The sequence below is a fragment of the Coturnix japonica genome, chromosome 7 (assembly GCF_001577835.2).
Source record: "Coturnix japonica isolate 7356 chromosome 7, Coturnix japonica 2.1, whole genome shotgun sequence".
Lineage (NCBI taxonomy): Eukaryota > Metazoa > Chordata > Aves > Galliformes > Phasianidae > Coturnix > Coturnix japonica.
Window position 1 is genome coordinate 28,307,053 of NC_029522.1, and position 25,102 is coordinate 28,332,154.

Genomic DNA, 25,102 nt, shown 5'->3' on the forward strand with positions numbered 1-25,102 from the left:
TCCTTACAGCTCACCTTTAGAGACTGAAATCCTACTCTCAGGGTTCCTTGGAGCCTTCTGTTCTCCAGGCTGATCAGCCCTAATTCTCAGACTGTCCTCATAAGGGAGGTATTCTGTCCCTTGGATCATTTTTATGGTCCTCTGGATGCACTCCAACAGGTCCATGCCTCTCTGCATCTGAACACAGTACTGCAGATGAGGTGTCATCACCACAAAGTAGAGGGACAGGATCCCCTCCCTTGTCTTGCTGGCCATGCTTCTTTTGATGCAGCCCAGGTTATAGTTGGCTTCATGGGTTGTGAGGGCTCACATCGCTGGCTCACATCCAGCTTCCCTCCACCAGAACCCCCAAGTCCTTCTCAGCAGGGCTTTATCCTATTGTCCCCCAGCTTGTGCTGATGGTTGCCATGGCCCAGGTGCACAACCTTGCCCTTAGCTTTGCTGAACCTCATGAGGTTCTCCTGGACCCACTGCTTCGACCTGTCTGGGTTTCTCTGGGTGGGATCCCATCCTTCAGGTGATATTCACAAACTTGCTGTCGATGTCATTGATAACTATATTAAAGAGCATTAGTCCCAGTACTGACCCCTAAAGGACACCACTCATTATTGATCTGCATCCAGACATTGAGCCATTTACACTTTGGGTTTGATCCTGCAGCTAGTTCTTCATCCACTGAACATTTCTCCCATCAAATCCATGTATTTCCAGTTTTAGAGAAAGATCTGTGGGTACACACATCTGGACACAGTTAATGAGCTGAGCCCATGCCATAGTTGCATATAAGTTCAACTATGGCAAAACAAAAACATTATAGAACTTTTTCTCTGTGGGTCTTTACAATTTCTGGATCCTGTGCAGGGTCCAGTATTTTCCTATCCCATGTTTCCACTATTAAGTCCTCGGGCTTTTATGAATCTAATTCAGTGGGTCTCCATCACCCTGTTTTTCCAGTACATACCTTCAGTTTGTAAAGCCCATTTTGGATTCTCTTATTCTCTGATTGCTGCCTTGCTGTCCCTCTCACCTCGGCAGCATCTGCAGAGTCAGTAGGAATCATTTTCAATCCATCAGCCCTAAATTAATGAAAACCCAAAGTGAGGCTGGATACAGAACGTAAAGCTCTGCAGAGCCATGCATGAGACTTCGTGCTTGTTTTACACTACTAACCATTCTGAGCATGATTTTCCAACATATTTTGTACTTATCAAGTATTAGATTTGTCCAGACCATATTTCCTTAGCCTGAGAGATAGTGTCAAAAGACTTTCTAAAGTCACTGTATTATCTGCCATTTCATCCCTATCCACGGCATCTGTTCCTGTTGCAGAAGAACATCAGAATGAATTCACATGGTTTTTCTTCACAAGCCCATGCTGCCTGCTGCTAGTCTCCTTGTTATTTTCTGTTGCTTTTATATAATGTCTGTATGAAAATACTTTTCCAAGAGTAAAAGTTTTTGTGGTTCACTGCAGTTTTCCCCCCTTTCCAGCTTTCTTACATTGCATCTTCTGAAGAATCCTGTGCAATCACATCTCCATCATTCCTAAGTACCTAATTGATCCGTAAGTTATTTTGAGAGTCTCTTCAAGTTTGCTGTCCTTGCTGGCCAAACTTTCTGAGCCGATTCCCGTTATAAAGATCTTGTCTCATCCTTCTTTCCGTTCACTCTTTTGGTGATCTTCCATTTTCTACCATCCTCTCTGCTGAATATAGCCTGATTTTAGGTTAGGTTTTTAGGTGGTTTCTGCAACAGGTAACAGCACTTCCCTTTTCCTCGGCTCCTCTGTTTCTTTCAGCTCTGCCATTCTCTCACCCTCAGCTGTATAGACTGAGCGAGTACTTTTCTCTAGGCCATTTGCATGGCCTTTAAACTGGTGTTTCCTTTAGCTTACACCACATACTATCTGTTGTATTATTTACTTCTCTGAGAGTTTTTAGGTGGATTGGTTTGTGTGTGTGACACACTGAAGCGCAGCTATGTTGTGTAGTCTTGATGTGCATTTGCCTTCTACTTTCCCTTTTGCTTACTGTTTTGGAAAAGCCTTTTTTGCTGTTATTTTCAGAGTGATGGGTGCATAGAGGTAGTGCTCTGGGAATGGCAGAGGTGCCAGACCTGCTGAGTCACTTGTGACCTGATGTAACCTTCCTGAACACTGTAGACCTATGGAACAGGGTTTGGTGCTCTGCTGATGTTGATTACTGAGGCCATTACTCCCAGTGGGTACACATAAAGAGCTCTGTTTCATGGTAAAGTATCAATATTCAGATACAAGTTAGTTCCTTAAGGAAAAAAAAAAATAACCACAAAGCAAGCAGAAATAGTTGCTAGATCTTGATGTTTGCAGAGCATGGCTGTATGTGTATTTAGCGTTCTGCAGTTGTATGCAGTCAGATTTATTCTAAAGATGTCTGTTTGTTCATTATCTAGGTTCTCATTATATAACACTATATATCTGGTGTCTTGAGTAGATCGGGTAGGATTTAAAAGGAACTTTTAGTTTAATGATGGATGTCATTGCTTGGGGAGTGGTCTCAGGTAGATCAGAATTCTCTCTGCAGCACATGACTCTTCTAGAATGCGTGCATTTTGTACCTAAAACCAGGCCCTTCAGTGTCTGTGTCTGCTCTGTCTGAATCTGCCTACAAGAAACATCAAAAACCCCCGCAACCCTGTCAGATCACAGCAATTGCAGGTTGTGTGAGTCTTCAGCACTGTGACTGTGTCTGCCTTCACCTATGCAGCAGCTTGACTTCAGCTGGCTTGTCACAAGGGTGGCCTCTTCCCAGCCATGCCAGCAGCTTCACACCACCTGTAATTAGACAGAGAAAATTGCTCAAGTTAACACTGCATCGAAACACATTGCTAATATCCGCCTGTCTCAGCAGTAAGACAGCCACCATAAATACACGATGCAACAGGCTGTCAGGTATCCTGGCTTGTGGAGCAACTCACTCCTCTAAGAAGAAATTTCCAGGCCCTGTTATTAATCAGGCTGTGAGTGATCTGCAGCCCTAGGATCCGTCACGCATCGATCAGCTCCATCCCGCTCTCCCTATGAGCAGCTGTTTCCGGCTCTGTCTCGATGGTGATGAGGAGCAATCAGCCCAGCTGCTGAGTGAGGCTGAGGGGAGAATAACAGCCATATCCTAATGGAACGGTAAGGGCTGAGCTGGTCTGCATTTCCATTGCTACTTTTGCAGGACCCTGAAATGGGGCAGTTTGTGGCTGTGAGTGTGGGCAGCCCTCAGAGCACTTTGCAGTTGTCTCCAATTTGAGCCTTCGGCGCAGTCACGTGGAAGTGTTTCAGAAAACATATATGACTTTCAGCTGTCTGACATTTCCCAATCTCTTCTGTTTCTTGCCTATAGGGCTATCAATCATTCTGTTCTTTTCGGCTAAGCGGTTTTAAATCTCCTGTGAAAAAATTGTGTCAGTCCAGTGTAAGGACAAGTGGCTGCTCTGCAACGCTAATTCGGTCTTGCTTAAGACATGAAAATAGAGTGGTCAAATATCAATTTGAAGTTTCTAGACCTTGAAATGATTTAAAATCTCTTTTAAGAGAAAGACCAGGGCTGAAACTTTGTCTCCGAGGCATCGTTTTTAACTTAGCAGTAAGCTCTGATGATCTTTCCTTTAAATTGCCTATTGTAGAGATGCCTGCGAAGAAAGTGCTTCTTTGGGACTGTTTGTGTTTAGCAGCAGCACTTATTTCATTTCATGTGACAGATGACTCGGCTTTTCAATCGGGCAATGGCTCATTTGGTCCCACTGGGGAAGTGTTTGACCTGCAGAAGGGCTCTTGCTTTGGCAGGACGGAGGCAGTGGGTGATGCTCGGGACACTCAGCCGTCTCCACGCAGCTGTCCTTCTCAGTTGGATGTGTGCACGCTGTGTGCCCGCGTTATTGAATTTTTATCATTTAATTATTTTTCCTTAATGAAATCTACTCTGAGATATTGATAGCATTCATGGAAATCGGTCGCAGCCGATGGCACACAGCTGGCGGGGCTCTGCGCTCCGCTGCGGATCCACAGGCTTCACAGGGATGGTGCCACCCAATTAAGATTTAAATGTCTGAAAGCCTTTAATATCTGTTGTGATTGATATTCTGTAATTGGGGGGTTTCTGAGCAGATTCCGAGTTAAGCTTCATAGATTTATTTTTCTCCTAGGGCTCTGATTTTGAGACAGTGAGGAATTCCAGAGGATTGCTGGATGAACTCTGCTTCGTTCCTCACCATAGTCGTGCTCTCATTCACTCGCAAATAAGTGCCTGATTTCTATTGAGGGATTTTGATCTGAAAGATGGGGAAATCAAAGAATTGAATGCAACCTTACATTGTAACAGTTCTATTTTAAGCAGATATTCTGCTATTTTTTTTTTAATCTCACTATTATCATACAGCAGCTCAACTAATGAATATATAATTTTCTTTCCTTTTCTGCTTGTCATGCCCTGCTAACACGGACATCTACAAAGGCTCAGGTTGGTGTTGCAATCTGTCTTCACCTTATCTGATTGTTCTCATTTACTAAAAAGGGGCTTCGATGTTGTTCTGCATCAATCAGCTTTTTTCCCTTCCTCTCTTTAAAACTGGATCCAACATTATTACCACGTTACAGATTCATCCGCAGAGGTGCCACTTTCATTTGTTACCCCTGAAACCATCCTTCAGCTTCAGCAGAATGTGCTGTTTCAAAAACGCAGGACATTGATTTATTTATATCTACTTAAATTTGCTCTGCTTGCCTTGCTTTGTGACAGGGAGACAGCAGAAGCTGCAATACTTACAGCTTCTGCTTCTGGAATCAGCAAAAGAAAAAAGCAGCACCACTCTTACTAATGAGTTTCTACCTTGGTTTAGACCCCCATGTTTCACAACACAGTACAATATCCTTTGTTAATATCTTGTTTACATTCAGTAATTTCTTGATATAAAAGCAATATAATTAAAATCAAAAGCAGGAAGTGGCCCCTTGTACTAGCATACGCCCCATTCCCACATTAACATCTCAGTTCTGGAGGTATAATTCTGAGAATAAATTGTCTTGCCTGAGTATTTCAGGTAGAAACACCCAGTGCTTGCGAGGTACCTGCAAGGTCATCCGCAGTGCTGAGCTCTGCTGCTCAGAGTCTGAGGACTGTGGGGACAGTAAAACCTCAAGTGCTCCTCGTTGTTTATCCATCCTCCCACTCTCTGCCTAATTAGTGTGGGGGTTTCAGGTGGCATCACTGGGGTCTGGGATGTGGTTGGGGCTGGGAGCTGCCTCTCCTCACCAGGGCTGGCAGTGTTCTGAGCCTCCCAGCTTCTAGGCAGAATTAATTAAGGTGGACAACAGTTTGCACAATGTTTTCTCCCATATTGTCTCACATTTAATTACATAAACTTCTTGCTGTAATCTCTGGGAAGAAGCACTCGTGCTTCACCATGTTACATCTCAGTGTTCTTTGTGACTGCATGAGAAGTGTAAAAGCACTTAGTAATAGTAAACGTGAATTAATAAACCTCGCTGAGCAACTTGTTAGTTCTGTAGGTATTTGCTGTAATGACGGTGGTTCAGCAGAGCTTACTTCAATTAACTTTTTAAACAAGACATTTTCCGTTCGTTACGCTTAGGAATTTGAAATACAGTGATGTCTGTCTTTGCATATTTAATCATCCATTAGAAGAAAAGAAGTGACTTACTAGGAGGCCAAGCATTCTTACAGAAGTGTAACTGTGGACTAGATGCAACAAAGGCATGTAAAGGCCATGGTGAGCAGATGTGGAGCATCCAGATTTCTTTGTAGCAGAAATGTTCTTCTGCTTTCTGAATGTCTCTTCTCTTTTATTTTGCCTTGTTTTACAGCCAGAGTTTTGCTCTGCTTCATTTTCTGATGGTTCCAGCCTGAAATGTCTTTATCTGAATGGTTCAGTATCTTATTTCAAGCTGTCATCTAGTTAGTGCAAGAAATAGGGCATTTCCAACTGCAGTCCCCTGTTCCCTGGGGGCTTCCTCTCCAGCCTCTAATAAATCACTTAATTCTTCATCCTCAGTTTTCTCATGTGTAAATTAGGATTAAAGTTGAGCTGTTTTGAGGTTTGGGTTATAAATAGATAATCAAGAGCTAGGGAAACTTCAGAGGATTCGTGAGTGTTTTCACCCATCCTACTCACTGGAAACCCATCATTTTTTGGCAGAGTTTTTGAAGGCTGTCACCGTGGCCAGTCATTTAAAGTAATGCTGAAGTGTCCGTTTCTGTAGGAGCTTCCAAATGTGGGAATGAATACTTTCTGTCTTTCTGTGAGTAGTTATGGCCCTGACTTGCAATTCATGTATTCTGCTTAGATGTTAGAATAGAATCGATCCCATCCTTTTGTCAGCTGCAAACCAACAAACCGGTCTCAGGTTTTCTATAACCTTGCTTTAGCACCACTGAAGGTTTATCGTAACCTTATGGAAGTTCTAATTGATGTCTTTTTTTCCTTACTGCAAAGGAAAACACAAACATGAACCCCCTTGGCTTGCGTACAAACGGAAACTAAAAGTGCTGAATTTGCTTCACAAGGATTTTGGCACTTCTATAGACTGTTACAGGCACACAATTTCAGGAATTCCCATATTTTCAGTAGTTCAAACATATGCTTATCTTTGCAAACTTTCATGCTGTAAGTTGTTCTTAAACAGTGTCTTTTGAGGTTGGTGGCTGTTTGCAGAGTTCAAACCCCCCCCAAGGCGAGCGTTCGTCACTGAAACAGATGCTTTGCAAAATCCAAATTGCTTAAAAATCGATTGTTAAATGGGTTTTCATACTGATGAGTGGTTAGCATATTTCTAACTATTGTGATCAATGAGCAAACTGGAATGAATTAAAATCAATTTCATTCTAAAGAGAACTATTTAATGTTAAAATTTTAATGAGGTCAGTCCTGTGATGTAGTGTTTGTGAATGTGCAAGTACTTCTCCTTCTGACACACAGCTAGTTTAGTAAAGCTTTTAAATGTGTGCTTAGATCTGCCAGATCAGACATGCACTTAAGTAATTAACAAAGCATGTACTTCATTTTGAAGCTAGTTTTAAAGAATTAAGTAAAATGAACTCATTATTAGGAAGTGTCGGCTGTGGATTAAATGGAACATGAAGGCAGTATTAGGCAGTACGAGAATTATTCAGGTCGTACCTGGGTGGAATATCACCTACCCCACCAAAAAGAGACATTTGGATGAACAAGGTGGAGGCAACGTAGAGGTCAAATGTACAGGTGGTTGTAATAGGGGGATGCCTCCGTGGCTGTTTCCTACTGTGTTCTGGATCCACGTGTGTCAGTCTGCCTGCAGTAGAAGTGCTGGCTGCAGGCCAGGTGTCATCAAGTCTTCAAGTCATGGCCCTGAGCTGTAAGTCAAGGAGGGTCATTTGCACATGGCAGCATCTCAGTGCTGCTGCCCCTTGAAGTTTCAATATTGAGGAAATAAATGGCCACGCAGAAAGTGTTAAAAGTGGGCAAATTGCCGGCAAGCCTCAGTAGGAGCGTTTTTAATACCTACATTTGAATTTCATTACCAAGAAGCATCTTGCCAAACCAGAGAAAATCAACTCTCTTTTCTACATGATTTTTTTTTTTTACTTCAAGCCCTCACAGGGTTTTAGTGTTATTTGTGGTGGTCTCTGTTGCTCAAAAATAGGTTGTTTTTTCTTCGGTTCTGGCTGTTTCAATGTATGAGATCTAATGTAACGTTGGTATAAGGGCAGTGATGTGAAATGGACTTACGTTAGCAATGAATTTAGCCCATTTTTATTAGAAATGAATAGCGCAGAGGTAGTCCTCAGTGTCTCAGGCAACTGCTACAGTGATCAGTTTGGTTGTTCTAATATAATAAGCAGATATTGACTTTAGTTGAAGTGAACACTGAGATTTACTGTCTTGAAAACTAAAATATTGACCGAGGGAAAACCAGAGTCAATATTTACCTTGAGGGACAATAAATCTTGATGTTCACTGGAATATGAAGTCGCTGTGATTTTCAGAAGTGTTGAACCTTGTTCGAGTTTAAGCTGCAGGTGCTCATCAGGAAAGCCACCCAAAATATAGCTACAAATTGCTTTTAAGTGCAGGTGCATTTTTTCCTTTATGTCCTTTGGGAGTTCACTGTTATTACTGACCTACATTTAAATAAATATATTTCAGGGTGCTGTAAAGTACATAAAAGCTCTCTGGTGGTTACATGTTTGGACCTTTCATTAAAAGGTAAGTATCAGCTATTAAAAAAGAAAAAGAAATAGATCAGCAATAGATACATACAAATGCTAATTTCTGTATGCTGTGTAGGTATCCAACTTCAGGGTACTTCAAGAAGGATGTAGAGTCTGTGTTGGAGTGAATGAGAACTGCCTTTTTTTTCAGAGCAAACCTATAGTGGTTTGTCTCCTAAAAAGCAATTTCTATCTTCCTTACCCTTAATTCCTTTGGAGCATGCTTAATAACTTGGTTTTAGGACTCGGGTGCCAATGCATCTCAGAATAGTTGTGGTTACAGAGAATGATACAGCGAGCAGTGCTGAGTTACAGACCCCTCAGCCCATCCCTCAATCTTGTTCTAGCTTCTGTCCTTCAGGAGGTGCAGTGTGGCCATGCATCTCTGCACCGCTGTTGGATGTTTGCTTGTAAGGGTTTTCTAAGTGCACTGCATATCTGGTTTGTTTAAGTTTGGGAATGGTGAGCATTCAGTGGGTTGTTTTCCCAGCTTTGTGTTTGTGCTTGGGGAGAGGAGTGGTGTATATCACATCTTGCTCTGGCTCAGGTGTGTTAGCCTGAGCCTATCAACCTGAGTCCAAGAGAGGTCCACAGAAGGGATGCAAAGGATCAGTTGTGTGTGAGGGGCAGCTGAAGTCCCAGGTTTGTTGGACCCAGAGAGAAGAGGCTGAAGGGAGGGCTCATGGTGGCTACAGCTCTCCCAGACAGCTCTGTTCTCTGGTCACAGCAACAGGACATTGGGGGAGGCTCAGTTTGGGGTTAGGGAAAGGTTCTGCACTGGAGGATGGTTTGATGGAAGTCCTAACATTGCATGGATGTAAGGAGCAGCTCAGCTGCAGCCTGCTATGCTGGTGTGTTCCTCAGGGCCAGCATGCGGAGCAGGAGCTTGCAGGGTTTGAGTTGGTTCTATGGGCACTGCTGATATCTTGTGTCTGGTGCTGCGTGCTGCTGTCCGTGTGTGTGCCCTGCTCAGCTCGTACAAAGCTACAGCTGTCTCCAGGGAGAGACTGATGAGGCTCCACATGCGGTCACACAGGCTTGACACAACTAGGCACCAGAATACAAATGCTGTATTAACAGCTTTATTATTGCAGCCCTGCCTGCTTTCCAAGAGAGCGCATTTGAAGTATCACTTCACATCACTGTTAACTGCATATTGTCTTTTTGTTTTGCCTGCACATGTTTCCTCTGGTGGGTTTTAGTTCACATGGCATCCTATCCCTTCCCAAACCTGCTGGTTTTCTTATACAAAAATGTACCACGAATGGCGAATACCACATGTTTTGACTACCAAAATGCAAGAGTAGTAAATTCCTGATGCTAGTGCTCTACTGTCTGCAAATGGGCTGCATGGGTTTTCCATATCTCTGGCTCCCAGCTCCCCCAATGCAGCAGCATGCACAAGTTAGCTCTAGGGAAGCACGCTGCCTAGCTCGGTTCCTGTAGCAGTTCTTATGCCAGCCTGGCACCCAGTAAGGCTGGCACGATGGTGTGGGGAATGGGACACTGTGGGATCCCTAGGCAGAGGTGTCTGCTGCTAAGCCTGTCCCAGGCTGAGCTGTGTAGGTGACCCATGGGCTGCCCAGTGTTGACTGATAGTAATTACTGTTTAACAGTGCACTGGTAACAGCTGAGGTTTCCCCTCCCTTAGTCTTGTCTGGGGAGACACCTACCCTCGTGGCTGCAGTTTCCCTGGGACTGCATCCAGCTCTCAATGCATTCACAGCTTTGCAGTCTCCTGGCTTTGCCTCCCTTGCAGCAAGGGAAAACTAAAACTCCTAAAGAACACATTTCCCACATGCATCTCCTATAGAAAGCATTGTTTTGTCAGACAATTCAGGCAGAACATGGCTGCTTTTCCCTCCGTAGGGCAGAGACACTAAGAAATACCCTGAGTCTCTACATCCATCTGTTGGAACTGTGCCTGTTTCACAGCAGACACTGCTGTGTCCCCCTGTGCATGCGGGCTGGGCTGGGAGCACAGCTCCCACCCACAGGTGCTTCCTTGCTTTGCTCTTGTGTGCATTGTTTCATGCTAATGAGTGTGACTGCACAGCTAATTAGTGAGTAGCTGACACCTGAAACTTAGCTGCAATGTGCACTACATAGCATATAAAGATACCTGTATAGCTTTAGCAAGTTACCTTCTTCTCATCTGCTAGGAAGTAAATTAACGTGCTGATGAGGCACAGTTCTCTTCTCATGCCAGTTTCTCAATCTCCCCATCCTTCACCTGCAAAATATTGCAGATAAGATTTCATTATTGCTATGACCACAAAAGAATAGTCATAACCTGTTATTTTTAAATGAAGTTGTAAATCAAGCACGTAGATAAAATTCTTTATTTGAGGGGTGAGTTTGGTGGGTCTGCAGCTATTTTCCCAGTGAGACTCGTGTTAATGGCAGCAGCATGGCCAAAGAAGTATCGCCATGCTGAAGAAGAAATCTCAGGTAGGCTCTGTATTTGGGGGGCAGCAAGAGAGAACATTGTATCTTCAGATCAGCTTCTGCAGACAGACTGGTTCAAAACAAATAACTTTTATTCATTACAGTAACAGAACTGTTGAAACATTCATTTGTTTAAACCTATAAATCTGCTGAAGTACTGCTCCTCAGTGCACTGCTTCAACCAGATTGAACGCTGAGCATCTTGTAGAAATGTTTATCAAGCTTTCACATTATTTTTCTCAGTATTCAGTCGTATTTTTCTTTCTACACAGATTCCGTAGCTCAGGTGAATGCACAGTCGTGTTTGATTGAGGGAGATGTTAGAGGAAAGTCACAAGCATTTATGGTTTTGTGTATAAAGATGAAATTTGTGGGTTGCATGAAATTACTTAGCAGGATACATTAGAAGCACAGGCAAATGAGTGCTGGTTTTAAACACGTGCCTTCCGAAACATGGAAAAGATGCGGTGCATATGGTCCCGTTGAATGACATGATAGATTATAGCAAGAGCAATCTGAGCAAATGAAATTGTAATGGAATTCCTGCTCTGGCTTTAGAGAATAACTGTTATTTATCCTGCATCCTAAGATGCTGCATGCGTACTGCAGTTTATCATATACTTAGAAATCCCCTGGCAAGTCAATAATGAATAAATGAACTTAAAGATATGACAACACTTACAGCATAAAGAGCAGAAGGCAGGATGTTTTTCAGTCTACTCTTTTGTGGTTTTGGCTGAGGTGTTTCTGCAGAGATGCTAACCCGGATAGTTCAAATGAATAGTTTTGATTCTTTTTTCTGGCAGGTGTACGAGGCGGTCCCATGCTACACTGAGTGCAATCAGTATTCTTGGGTAGTCGAACCGTGGTCTCCATGCAAAATCAACAGTGAACAAAATTCCCTCCACTGTGGTGAAGGAATACAAACAAGGAAAGTCAGGTGCGTGAAGACAAAAGCACAATTGCAAATTAGAAAGAGCTCAAACACGCTTGCATAAAGCTGAAACAACTGGCTAAGTGACAGTGAGTATGTTGTTAAGTCCAAAGTCTTTCAAATGAAAGGAAATGTGCGTGTCTGCATGATGATTAACAAGGAAAGCACTGAGAGATGAAGCCTTGTGTTATGATTGAGACTTCTCTCATGAAGAAGGCATGATGTTTAAATTAGAATTCTTTAACCTAAATGCCACACAGATACAACACACTTCTGACCTGTACAGCCTCCATGTTCTCATTACTAACATATTCCCCAAGTAGTGGCACAGCATTCACTGGAGTGGTGTTCATTATCAGTAAGTATTCATTCCCTAGGTTTGGCAAATACCGCGATTTCCAAATGTGAGGGTGTTACTAATGGGAGTACAAAGGTTTGGTTCTTTCTGATTGTCATTTTCTCTTCATTCATGTGTCTTCCAATCAAAGTTAAAAGCTCTTCGTTTGAGGCTTTAAATATTTATTTACAGTATTTATTGAAACCTGAATCACAAAAGTCCATCATGTGCGCAGCATTTCAGTTTGCCTCGTTAACACCATTAATTCATCACTGTGACTTACTGCATACAGTTTTGTGTTACGTACAGTGTCCTGTCTGGAGTTGTGCATACCTGCTGACATCTGTCACTTATGTAATAAGCTGATTAACCTCAAACAAAAATTTCTGTTTTCTGTGTAGGTGTGTAAGTACTTCAGAAGACCGTGGAGGGGAAATTGTACCCAACGCCCTGTGCAATAAGGCTGAAATGCCAAGTGAAATTCGGAAGTGCAGCTTGTACTGCCCCAATGAGTGTGCGGTGTCTGACTGGGGACCATGGAGCGCATGTCCACAGGTAGGCTCACCTGGCTGGGGCTCCAGTGGATAGTTCCTCACATGTCTTATTCTTTGTCCTTCAACCACTGTGTGAAATAATCCTATTCTAACAACAAAGTAAATACATTTTCATGGATCCTACAGACAACATGGTTGTACCTGGAGATTTCTGTATTTCTCTCTCTTCTCAAAAAGACAATGTTTCTATCTAGCATGTCCTCCTCCAAAAACCCTGAAGGAAGATTTGAGGCAGTAGTAGCAATGGCATGGCAGCAAGATGTGTAAACAGTTGGTTATGTCCCAAAATACTCTAAGCTCTCTGAATTATGCAACCTCAGCCAAATGCTCTCTGTTGTTGTTGTGTTGGTTTTTATTTTAACTGCCCAAGACATAAAGAAGCTGCAGATTCTGCCCTGTGAAAACTTTCTGGCCTCAAGGCATGTGATTTGAAAACTATCGTTTCTCTCTGGTTAGTGTTGAAATAGGTGCTAGGTTTATTCTAAGGGGTTTTGTAATAGGCTTGGTTGACATATTTAAGTGGCAGAAATATTCATTGCCCCTATGTTAACAAGGCCATTATCAAAAGTCCAAGTGGTTATTGGACAGGTACTTGTAGTACTGCTGACAAAGGTAATTTCCTCCTGTAATATTTTGTGTAGGCTATCGATGTACTCAGTAAGAACATGTGAAATGAAAGCATGCATTTCATTTCCTGTATTCACCTCCTCCTGAGCAGATCAGCTTTGATGAAGTAGAATTATCTTGCAACCAGTGCAGATGCTTGGATACTTTTCAGAGTCCCACCCTGGTTGGGCTGCTTCTTTGTCCTTACTTTGTTTTCAGAAATAGATTTTCTTCATTTCAGCCTGCAGTAACTTATGCAGGTTCTCAAAGCCATGGGGTATTTTCAGTCATGTTAGTGGCAGTCAGTTGGTTGTGAAAGACTGCTTGTACCATCCTAATATCCCTAAGACACCTTGAGTTTTTGGTTGAAGACTCCTTTTCTGCAATTGTGAGGTCTCTGCAGACCACAGAAGCACAAAGGGATGACCAGAACAAGCCTGGTGGGGTGAACTCCATCAGGTGGCATAACTCTTGATGCTTCCAGGCCCAGGTACCACAGTCCTCGTGTCTCCTTGTAGATCGTTGTGCCATGGGAGCTGTTAATTCATAAATATGAGGGCGTCTGCCTGCCAATGCAATTAACTGAACAACATGCTTTCACAAGCTGTTCTGCTATGCTTTGTTGTGAAACAGAGATGGCTGTGTGTGGATAGAGCATGTGTTTAAATAGTTCTGTCCAGATACAAAGCAATAAACAGCTTGAAGTTTTATGGACAAATAAAACCCTCCCTTTGAAGACTTTACAGCAGCACTGTCTCACTTTTATAGCTACACAGGCTGTTTGTGTTCCTTTGGTTTCAAGAGGGCCACACAGCATAGTTCCTCCCAGACTGCAGATGCTTAACTACTCTAAGGCAAGCACTGGGATTTGCTATACGTGCAGAATGACCCTTATGAAAATGGTGTTTATTCGTTCTGTATATGGGGTAGGGATTGAGGGTAACTCAGACCAGGAATGAGGCACTGCCAGCACAAGGATGATTAAAGCAACCCTCAGCCTCCTTAGTTGTCACAGGGAAAGGTGGCAGCCAAGACTGGCCACGCACTGGTGAACACAGTGAATGGAGTTACAAAGGCAGTGGAGTCAGTGGAGTTTCTCATTTCATCCTTAAGGGAAGAGCTACATATAGTCAGTTGAATAACTCCATTATAGCTGAGAGGTTGGATCTGGGCCTTGCATGAAGGCACTGTGAAAAACCACCTGAATATAAAAGTTCATATCTGGAGCCAAACCTCATTTTGGTCAGACCTGTTGTGCCTCCAGTCTGCATCAAATCTCTTGTCCCCGAAACCACATCAATAAGTTGGTGTATGTAGAGCCTCTCCCTCATTAGGATTGCCTGTTTAATTTCTTTGAGGGAATTTTACTTGGTAGCTGATAAACACCTGTATGATTTCCAATTCATCTCATGCTGTAACCTGAAACTTTTGAAGGACCACATCATATCTAAACGGACAAGACAAACCATGCATCCTTGTTACTTTTCTTTCGATCCCATTTACATTTCATTTCAAAAGAGTCGGCGTTATTTTAGACATAGAACTCTTGTGAGGCATCTGCCAAAGAGTATTCTGGGAAATCCTCCTGTATCTCTGGTCGTGTTTGGCTTACAGGAGATAAAGAGGATTTATGAAACTTGACAAATTCCAGTTTGTAAGAAATGAGCGACTCCAATTTCAGCATCATCTTTGACTGAGTAGCTCTTTGATTGAAGATATTTACCTAAGATTTGGTCATGTGAGAATTCTTTTCCAGTCACTTTGGTGCTCTGCTGCAGTTTTATAGTGTTGATAATAAATTCATTCTGATAGTGGAATAACTAAGTCTTATCAGCCGAATATAAAAAGGCCTTTTAGATTATCCAGGTTACCCTTCGTCAGTATGTCATTGTACTCTGGGTACTTTCTGGGGTATTACTTTATTACTTCTGTTTTACCTTGTAGCAGTACTCATCCCATGTGGATTTTCTACTTTTAGGATAGTAAATGATCTTGAATCATATTGAAATCAATGAGTTATAAAGATGGTGACTGCTTTGTCAATAGGAAGTATTTCCTTCAATGCTTTCTACAAAAGCATGCAGCTGAGGTTGTATTCCTGTTACTTCCTCAATTCCTTTTACTGTTTGTAGGGACATTTTTCTTAGTTTAAGGCACTGCTGCCATTCCTGTATGTAGATTTTCCAATCAAATTGCAGTTTTTGCATCTTGATTATGCTGCTGTTTAACACTGCTACGCAAATATGAATTATATTTCCTCTGACAGCACTTTGCCATGACCCAGAAATGCAACTGTCTGAAATGTAATACCTCCAGATTACTTGTGAGTCTCTGTCTATTTGCTGGATTCAAGAAACTCATAATTACTGATTTAAAGCTTCTCTTTGACTCTCACATTCTGTATTGTAAAAAGAAATTCAAAATGGTTTTCTCTCTGATTGAAGACTATTTTTTGGCTCATAAAGTTTTCTTTGTCGCTAAGTAACACCCATGTAAGTTAAATATCAAGGCTTTAAAGCCATTAAAAAAACAGTTTGAAGCTTGCTAGTTAGTTAGAAAAAAAAAAATCATGAGCAAATTAGATTGACTTCAGAGATTTCATATTCATTCCAGCTACAATAGTGCATTCAGTCAGACATCATCACTTGATTGCTCAAAGACCCAGCTAAACAATCTGGAAGCTGAAATCCTATCATCTCTGTTAAATATTCAGTGATCGAATAACATGCACTACCTGCAGTGTCTTGACTTTGTCTTCATCTGACTTGGAAATGTAATTAATTGACTTCAATTGAATTCATCAAAGCATTCTTAAAATGAGTTAATATGTGAGTTGTGCTACAAGTCCCTGAAATAATTACCTCAATTTTTTTCTCATTGTTAGCTGTCTGCTACCTTGTGGATAGCAGTCACATCCCTACTGTCGGATCTGAGTGGCCTTCTTGTTTGCCTCAGCTGTTGGTTTTCCTAGCAGCAAATTCTGAGAGGTCTGAAATTAGTTAATTAGAAGAGGTTACATGTCAAGCGAATGAGAGCAGCTGTCCCTATTTCAGTGAGCATTTTCCTCCTGGATCAATAGCCATTTACAGTGCTCAGGACTTGTAACAACTGATTTATTATTCTCCTGAATCTGTGAGGTGTGTGCAATATTCAGATAACCGCTTGTACTAAAAGCGATAGCCGGCAATACAGCTGACTCACAGGTTTCACAGTGACTTTCATTTCAGGTGTGAGCCTGAGTTGGTTTGGTTTGGTAGTGCTTTTCCTCTAAGCCAATTGGAAAAGAAATCGAGGACTCATTTGTAGATTTTGTGGTTCATTGCATGCATTGCTGGAGTCTTCATCTCAACTGGTAATTTCACATGTAAGCTTTGGTAGAGGACCTATATTACGACTGTTGGACTGAAGAATGAAGCTTGAATAGAGCTTAATTTCTAGACCAAGGGATAATTCATATAAGTCAAGAATAAGAATTATGCTGGTCCAAGGCTTTCCTGGATGAACATTTGCTGTTCCTTATCCATAGTTGTGACTTGATTATTTTTTTTATGGCTTTATCAAAAAGTTAGTGATATATATATATATGTATATATATATATATATATATATATATGTATATGTATTAGATTCATTGGTTTATTTTATTCACCTATTTAAAAAATATTTATAAAATAAATAATGGTTATGTAAAAGTATGGAAGTGAGTTTCAGAACTTAGATACGTCTCAAAAAGAAAGCATAGATAAATGCGTTTTCATTTCAAAGGGCCGCTCATGTTACTGTGAGGGGACTGTTAAATTGTTCTGAAGCATCCACGTCTGCATGAACAATACAGTGGTTCACTGCAGTGTTAAAAATAGTTAAACCTTGTTGCTGCCAGCGCAATTCCCTTAGTTTGAGGTTGCATGTTTCATTATGAATAGACTTTTAAATATAATGTGGCCAGCTATTTATAGTGCAGCATGCATTATACAAGCCATTTGATAAATAAAACAGCTTAAAGGGCTTTCTATTGGGTTACGACCTTTATGCTGAACAATTATGATGCATGTGAAAGCCTAGATCAATGGACAGTTTTTTAAATCCACCACAAAGAAAGTCTGATAGAATATATTTATGTGCAACGTTAACAACCCTTACTTGAGAACTTAGATTTCATAACCTTATGGTTTTATTTTATTTTGCATCCTTTTCTTCCAGAGCAAACATTCTATACTTCGTCTGTTCTATTATTGTCTGGAGCAAAGGCTGGGTACATTCTTTGTGTATGTTTATATCCTTCACTTTTCATATTAGCTTAACATAGTGTCAAGTGGTCATGCTAGAAAAATGTGACTGGCTAAAAGAAATACTAAAAATGCAGTAGTCATAGTGCCAAGAATTCCTCTACAGAATCAAGAAGATGGCTTTTATAGTTTAATAGTCCTTTAGGAAAGACACCAATTCATTCCTCCCTTAACGTGATATGTATCTCCCAGTGCCTCAGGATGTTTTCTTTCTGTTGTCATTTATATAATCTTGCCTGTAGATTCTGGGTTCAAACTCAACTTCTTCACAACTGATAGAAAAGAATAATGAATACAGTGAGATTTAATGTGGTAAAGTAGGGGACAGTCTAGTTATGCATGTAGAGAAACTTACTGTCAGTGTATGGTGTCCTTACGCTCCAAGATATGCTGTATGATATGTAAGGTATGAATTGTGACTTGAGTTACGTGCCCCTTATTATTACCAACTAGAAATTAATTCCATTCCTACCAGTTAAATCAAAGAAAGTACATGCATAAATTGTGCACTCCATTGCTTACAGCCATCAAAGAAGAATCTGGAATAAATGCAGCAACCAACAATGTAAAGATAAGTGCCAAAATTAGTAGGCTCTTAACCTTGAAGGTACATAAAGTTCTCCACATCTCTACCTTCTGTTTCCATGCATCACAGCATTTCTTGTTTTTTCTCTTAAATTTACTGCCAGTCAACATCCATATTCGTCCTCATTCTTTGATCCAGAAATCTATAACCTGTATGTAGCCTGAGTGGTGCAGAAAGTAGATTCAGTTACCCTGAATAGAGACAGAAATTAGACTAAGGTTTTTCACTGGCCAAGCAGATAGTAAGCTCTCATGATCCTCAGGAAGAAGCAAGACTCAATTGTCAGACTCAAAGTTCCCACAGCTGTATACTCTAATTGTACATACCTGCCTGTCTCTGAACAGTGGTGCTGGCTGCACCTTTTCTTTGATTTTCCTTTTGCTGTATGTAGTGCATTGGCTGATGCTGAGCACAAACCCAGCTGCTTACAAGAGGGAACATCCAACTTGATGTAAAAATAATAATGAAAAGCTTAATCTACAGTCAGTAAAAGTAGTATTTATTAGCGGAATGGCATGAAGTAAAATTATGTCTTTTAAAGTATCACATTGTTTAATGGAAAGAGAGGAACTGGAAATGAAGTGTTTAAAAAGGACTGAGGTGTTTCTGTTTATTAAAAAAAAAAATAAAAAAAGTACATTCATAAATGCTTGTGGGAAAAAACTTACTTTCCTAGTGGGGTAGGAAATTGATCCTTTTTCAGTTTGAAACTTTTACCCCTTTTCTTTTCTCTACATGCCCTTGTAAGAAATCCCTTCCCAGATTTCAAGTGGGCCTCCTTTAGGTACTGGAAGGCTGCAATGAGGTCTCCCCAGAGCCTTCTCTTCTCCTGCCTGAGCAAGCTTATCTCTCTCAATGTTTCTTCATAGGAGAGGTGCTCCAACCCTCTGAGGCTCACGGTGGCCCTCCTCTGGACCTGCTCTAACAGTTTCACATCATTCTTGTGTTTGAGACCCCGGGCCTGGACACAGTAATCCAGACGGAGTCTTGCAAGGTCAGAGTAGAGTGGAATGCCCTCCCTCACCCTGCTGGTCACCCACTCCTTTTTTGAAGCAGCCCAGCATACAGTCTGCTTTTTGAGCTGCGAGCGCACATTGCTGGCTCATGTTGAATTTTTCATCAACCAGCACTTCCAAGTCCTTCTCAGGACAAGAAGTGAAGCAGTGCCAGTCCCAATACCAACACCTGAGGAGCACTCACTGATGGAATGGCACCTGTCCTATTTCATGCAGAAGATCATTTTTGAGCAGTCAGGTTGACCGTCATTTTCTGCATCTGTGAGAGTACTCAGAGTCAAGGCCTTCTGCAGTCTTGCCCAGATCTTCATTAGCTCTGTAATAATTCCTTATTGAAATTACTCCAATGATTTTACTCAGTTTTACAGTCTTTTCTGTAATACTGACAACACTGTTCCTGTCATAGCTCCTAAAAATGTAATTTGCAGTCAGTGGTAATTGTTTTTTCTCTCAGTATTATTTTAACACCCAAATTCAGGTCTGTCTACATGCTGATGTTAGTGATGAGAGTGTGACATAGCATCTTCCTCCTGCCTAGCAGCTGACATGTTTCTTTATTTCTTATTAATAATGCTCTCAGTATTTCCCCATGAGAAATAATCTCTCTTCTTTAACTTGTGCTGTTTACATCCCCTAACTACTTTGGGTTTCCTTTCCTTATTCTTTGCCATGTAGTAAGTATTTAATTTTTCCAGCCTGGGATTTTTGTGGGGGTCCTGCAGGAGTTGTGTACCCAACCCTATTGAGATTCCACAGTGGTTGGATGCTCGGCTCCCTCTTGCTCCTTTGAAAATACCAGCTTTCATCTTTCTCTTTGCAAGCCATTCCCTCCTGCCGCTTATTCAGTTCCATATATATTTGGTTCAATTTTTTACATAGTTAACTTGAAAGAGTAAGGCCAGAAAATCAATTATAAAACTAAATTGACTTCTCAATTGACGTAAAGAGAAACTCAACAAATAATATTACAGGATATTAGTTACAGTTTGCAGACTTTGAATTTTTGCATGTTTCCCATGTCCTCGGCTTGATTAAATGAACACTTTTCTGACAGAGATTCTTTATTATTCAGAACAGGTAAAAGTGAGTTGCTTATCGTATCAACCCTGGCTCCTCAACAAGGTGGCTCATTGGTGCAGTGAGAATGCCAGCTTCAGAACTGCAGTAAACTCCTCATTTGTTTAGATCCTGGCAAACGTGAGATATACTTCGGCCTGTTGAAGTCAAGGCTGTTTGACTGAGAGGGAGAATTGCCAGGTTAGCCAGGACTGCTGGGTGGCTGCGGCAGCATGTGCACCACGCAGTGCTGAGCTGCATCAAGGCCCTGTAATTGTGCACAGCAGGATGCTTGCTAGACAATACTGTTTTATTAAAAGCAGTTACTTATCTACAAATTATGCATATTTTCTGTCTACAGGTGGGTTGTTTTTGGAAAGGGAGCAAAGGCAGTTATTCTGGAGCTGGCGCAAACTTAAATTCTTTCCCAGCATTCACTGATTTATTTCTTTTCCTATGGTAAAAATGCAGAAGAAAATTAATTAGCAGTAGCTATGGAAATACCTGCTTTGATTTCTTTGTTTATTTTAAATGGGCAAGTCATTTAAGTTATTAATCCTCACTGTGAGGATGAGCAGACGCTAGTTGTGGAGGAGGCCATGAACTAGTGGTAAAACACTTAGCGCAGGTTTAATTTTCAGACAATTAGGAACAATTAGTTGTTCTAGATGGGCGTGGATATTCATGTAAGATTGCCATTTAAATTGGTTTGACAAGGTGTGTGTCAGCAGTCAGAACGTAATACAGTTTCCTTTGTGTAATGTAACACAGTAAGCAACACACAGTAAGCAACACACAGTAAGCAACACACACCTTGTCGGCTCCGTTTTCAAACCCGGCCAGAACTTTTCCTGTTTGTCCTGGAATTTATTCTGTTTAGCTATGCTATCATCTGTGCTACTAATCCAGTTTACAGCAGTCTGAGATTTTATGCTGCAGTGCCATGACATCTCTCTTTAATATTCACAGTACGGGAATTATCCATACTTTCACCCATGGAGGGTTCAGCGTTTGACAGCACTTAGTAGCATGATAATAAGCCCGTGGCTTTAAGCTGTTAGTTTTTGTTATTTCATTTCATTTAAAAGACTCTGTAGAAGAATCATGTTTTAAATTCTCAGCTACTTATGAAATATATTTTTCTACATGTTTTGTTTTCTTCATTTTCTTTGCTGTTTTGGAGCAATCTTTGGTCCTAATGAGAGACTGTTAGGAATTAAATAGGTCATCTTGTTCAGTAATTGCCTCTGGACAATAGAGATTTATTTAATTGGCATTCATTTCCATTAGGTTTGCTGGGACCACTCTCACTTGCCCGCTTTGTGGGACTGTGGAAGAGCTCTGCTGAGTCTCAGGGGACCAGAGCCCTCAGGGCTGGTGTTCTGTCCCAGCCTTACAGCCAAAAGGGCTATTAGATACTTCCATAATCACCCTGGCTTCAGAATAAGCCTATTCATACTTTTTTATGAGATCATTTAATGAGACAAAACAGCTGTCTGTAGTGCTTTTAACCACCAATTAGCCCTGATCGCTGCCACAGCCATTTAATTTCCATCCTCCCCAGGCAATGTGGTGTGGGTGTGACTACTAAGCTGGGCATGTGGCGGTGACACAGTGCTCTCTGGTCCAGACCATCCCCACATTAACTAAACCAAGGGAAAAACTGAAGCAATGCATGGGCAGAAGTGGGTGGCACCTCTGTGTGAACATCCAAGAGAAGAGAAGAGCTTATGTCAGTCGTGTCCTGGAGGCTGGAGGATGAGCAGGTGCTGACTTCACCATGAAGGGGATGTTGTAAGGCTGGTAGCATTTGATCACTCTCTCTAAGACTGCAGCTGAAATGGAAAGCAGGTAGGGATGAAGGGCTCGTAAAAACAAACATCTGCAGTGCCTGCGATGCACAAGGACAAATGAAAAGAGACCTCAGTTGGCTCATATTCATGTGACTATGCGAACAAGCAAAATCCTGGATTACAGGCATCCTGACATCGGCATATCATGTCACAGGCTGTAACAAGTCACCCCATCTTATCGGCACAGCTCTCTCTCAGCACTGTGGGTGTGCTTGCGACAGCCCCAGCAGCCAATGTCTGTGTATTCACTGGGATCTCTTGTGCTGTCCATTGCTTTTGTATGCAGGTGTGTGATCCAAGTACTGTGCAAACCCGAACTCGCCAAGTGCTAAGATCTCCTGTCAGTAGAAAGCCCTGTCCTGAAGACTCACAAATGAGACCATGTATTCTTAACCAAAACTGCTTCCAGTATCAGTACAATCTAACAGGTAGGTATAATTTTCCGGTCTATTCTTTCCAGAAAGTGACACCAATTACAGTGCACATTAAACTGGTGTTCAGCTTTCCTAATTGTCTTTACATAAATGCCGAGCTCCTTAAAGGCTTTCTCCAGTTGTGTTGTTAGCTATGTTTGCTTGTTGTGTTGGTTACAGCCTTGTCATTACAAGGCTTACTTGCAGACATCGCTAATTTCACTAACACTAATTACATGCCTACATTTCTGCGGGTTAATGGATAAATGTAGGATTTTAGCAGTTATCGTTGTGGGTGTGCTGGAAATAGAACAAGTCAAATGAGCTCTCCTTGTTTTGCTGGGTCATCAACAGAACTGTGTGCAAATCTTCAGTTTCAAGCAAATGTCACATCTGTGTGGTTCCAGGGAAGGCAGTAATACCCAACAGAAGTCTGATCTGGAGGTGATATAGCTTATCTAGGTGGGTGCAGGATATTGAGAGCAAAATACATCATTTTGACCTTAGTTGGGAGCAATTAGATTGGTTTCATATGAACTAGCAAAAAGAAAAGTGCAAACTCTTTTGTTTTGACTAGCTCAGATTGTTGAGGAAGATACTAAAGGGAGATTTGGGATGAACTTGTAGGCTGGTGGGGAGGGAGAGCAGAGATGCAGAAACTGTTCCACCTGAATATGAGCTGAGCCTGAGAAATGCCAACAGCACGATGATGAAACCTGTTTTAGCACCATATTTCAGAAATGAAGGACAGTTATGCATTGATGTTTATCAAAGGTAGAAGACAAAGTAATATGTTTTCTGCTCGTACACTTCCTATTTCTTGTTGGTGTATGGAAATTTTAGTTGTGTGTGTTGTATTTAAGTGGTGTTTTATGGCTTATTTTGCTTTGCTTGCATACTGCTCCTCATAATTTTGGACAAGCAATATGATATGAATTCCCTTCTCCTAGTAATGCCTGTTGTAGTTCACGAGTACTTGAGCTCTATTTGAAATAATGGGAAGCTTTGCTTTGAGACATAAAATGGATGAAATTATAGTTGCTTTTCAGAAACTTCCGCAGCTACTTTATCAAAGTGAAGTTTTCCTTCTGACAATACAGCCCTGCAAATGCACCAACTGGGTTTAATTGATACGCTTTATCAGCATTTAACAGTTTTCTGTGCACCATGGTGTACTGGTTTTGTTAAGGATTATCTGCGTGCGAAGCACTGAGCTTCAAATCTGAGCCTCGCTTTTACTGAAGAGCAACTTCCTTTTGTGTGCTTTCTTCTTGGATTCGATACGAGCTAACATGGTGAAGTATAACTCAAAGGCAAGTTACAGCAGAGTGCTGTGTCTTGTGCCTGCAGCCTGGAGCACATGCCAGCTCAACAGGAACGCGACGTGTGGGCGAGGAGTTCGGAAGCGGCTCCTGAGTTGTGTGCGCAGTGATGGGGAGACGGTCAGTGCACAGCACTGCGAGCAGGTGAAGAGAGAAGCCGCGCGCCGCGGAGAGACGGGCAAATATTAATTGAATTCTCCTAATTTTCTGCCCCTCAGCAGCATGATGTCGCCCTGGTTAAGGCTTACGTGTGCGTTTTGTTGCTCGCTGACAGCGTCGCCTGGAGAAGCCGGCGGAGACGAGCAGCGAGTGTGTGGTGCAGTGCGTGGTGGACTGCCGGCTGTCGGCGTGGTCAGCTTGGTCGCAATGCTCCCAGACATGTGGCTCTGGCGGTGAGTGCCCTCCTGGCCTTCCCCTCCCACCACGCACCATAGAAATTGAACATTTGCTGTGTGTAAAGCAGCCCTGCGGAGTGACCAAGAACTGAGTAGCAGCAAATGTTTTAAGAGATGGTTTTGGGCGTGCTCACATTCCTGAAACACTGGGTTGTAGAGATGTAACAGGCTGTTTTTGAAGTGCTGTATAGGAAGCAAGCAGATAGATGCCTGAAGGTGGGACCTGGCATAGTGGGCATGGTGGTGATGGGCTGATGATTGGACTAGATAACCTGAGTGGTCTTTTTCAGCCTCAATGATTCTATGACTATTTTGTTATTTAATCTAAACTTTCAGAATACAGCCACAGGAAACACGAACCCCTCCCAGATAAAACAAGTGCTTAGAGTTAGCAGAAATGGGGAGTTACAGGATTTTTGATAAATAGATAAGTAATCAAATGAAAATCTTCTCATATTGCTTTTAGCTATGTAATGATATCAGATTGAAGAAAGAATATATACAGTAAGAATATAGTTCTTGAGTTACTACATGCTGCTGTCTCCATCCTGTGACCACAGCTCCCCAAGTGTTTGAATGACTCCAGTAACTTCAACAAAGCTTTATGTAGTCCATGCTCACCTAAATAGAAAAAGCAAAAGAAGTAGGGCCTTTCTTGCTTCTGTATGAGTTAAACAAAACTTTCAATGTTGATATGAGGAAATGCACTTAAGATTGTATTCCAAATACGCTCATGATGTTATTTCCCATGCTTGTAACATGCATCAGACATACAGGGAGTATTAAACCAAATTCACTGAAGGTCAAAAAGAAAAAAGTTCGTAACTTCCATTAAATGATCCCTTCAGGTGGATTTCAGATACCAAAACATATTACAGAAGAAGCTGAATATTTAGATTAGTGGCATTCTTTTTTGCTGAGTTTTTTGCCCTGTTGTAAAACAGTGCTCTCTTAACATAAATGAATGATTCTTAGATAGTATTTTAAAAACAATGCTCTAGGAATGCTATTAATTCCAAAGTTTACTTTTTCTTCAAAATCCACTTTGGAGGGTTAATGCTC

General features: G+C 41.6%; 1 protein-coding gene across 5 annotated transcripts in view; it reads left to right on the forward strand.

The window, feature by feature from the left end:
- THSD7B (thrombospondin type 1 domain containing 7B) overlaps positions 1-25,102 on the forward strand; it is a 461,190-nt gene that overhangs the window by 416,788 nt on the left and 19,300 nt on the right. For 3 of the 5 annotated variants that reach the window (XM_015869058.2, XM_032445654.1, XM_032445655.1), the window contains 6 exons: positions 4,482-4,487; positions 11,489-11,622; positions 12,355-12,508; positions 22,197-22,338; positions 23,674-23,789; positions 23,920-24,037. In XM_015869058.2, coding sequence (XP_015724544.1) covers positions 4,482-4,487; positions 11,489-11,622; positions 12,355-12,508; positions 22,197-22,338; positions 23,674-23,789; positions 23,920-24,037 — 670 coding nt within the window. The remainder of the gene's footprint in view (positions 1-4,481; positions 4,488-11,488; positions 11,623-12,354; positions 12,509-22,196; positions 22,339-23,673; positions 23,790-23,919; positions 24,038-25,102) is intronic. The other 2 variants (XM_015869059.1, XM_015869061.1) reach the window with 1 other exon arrangement.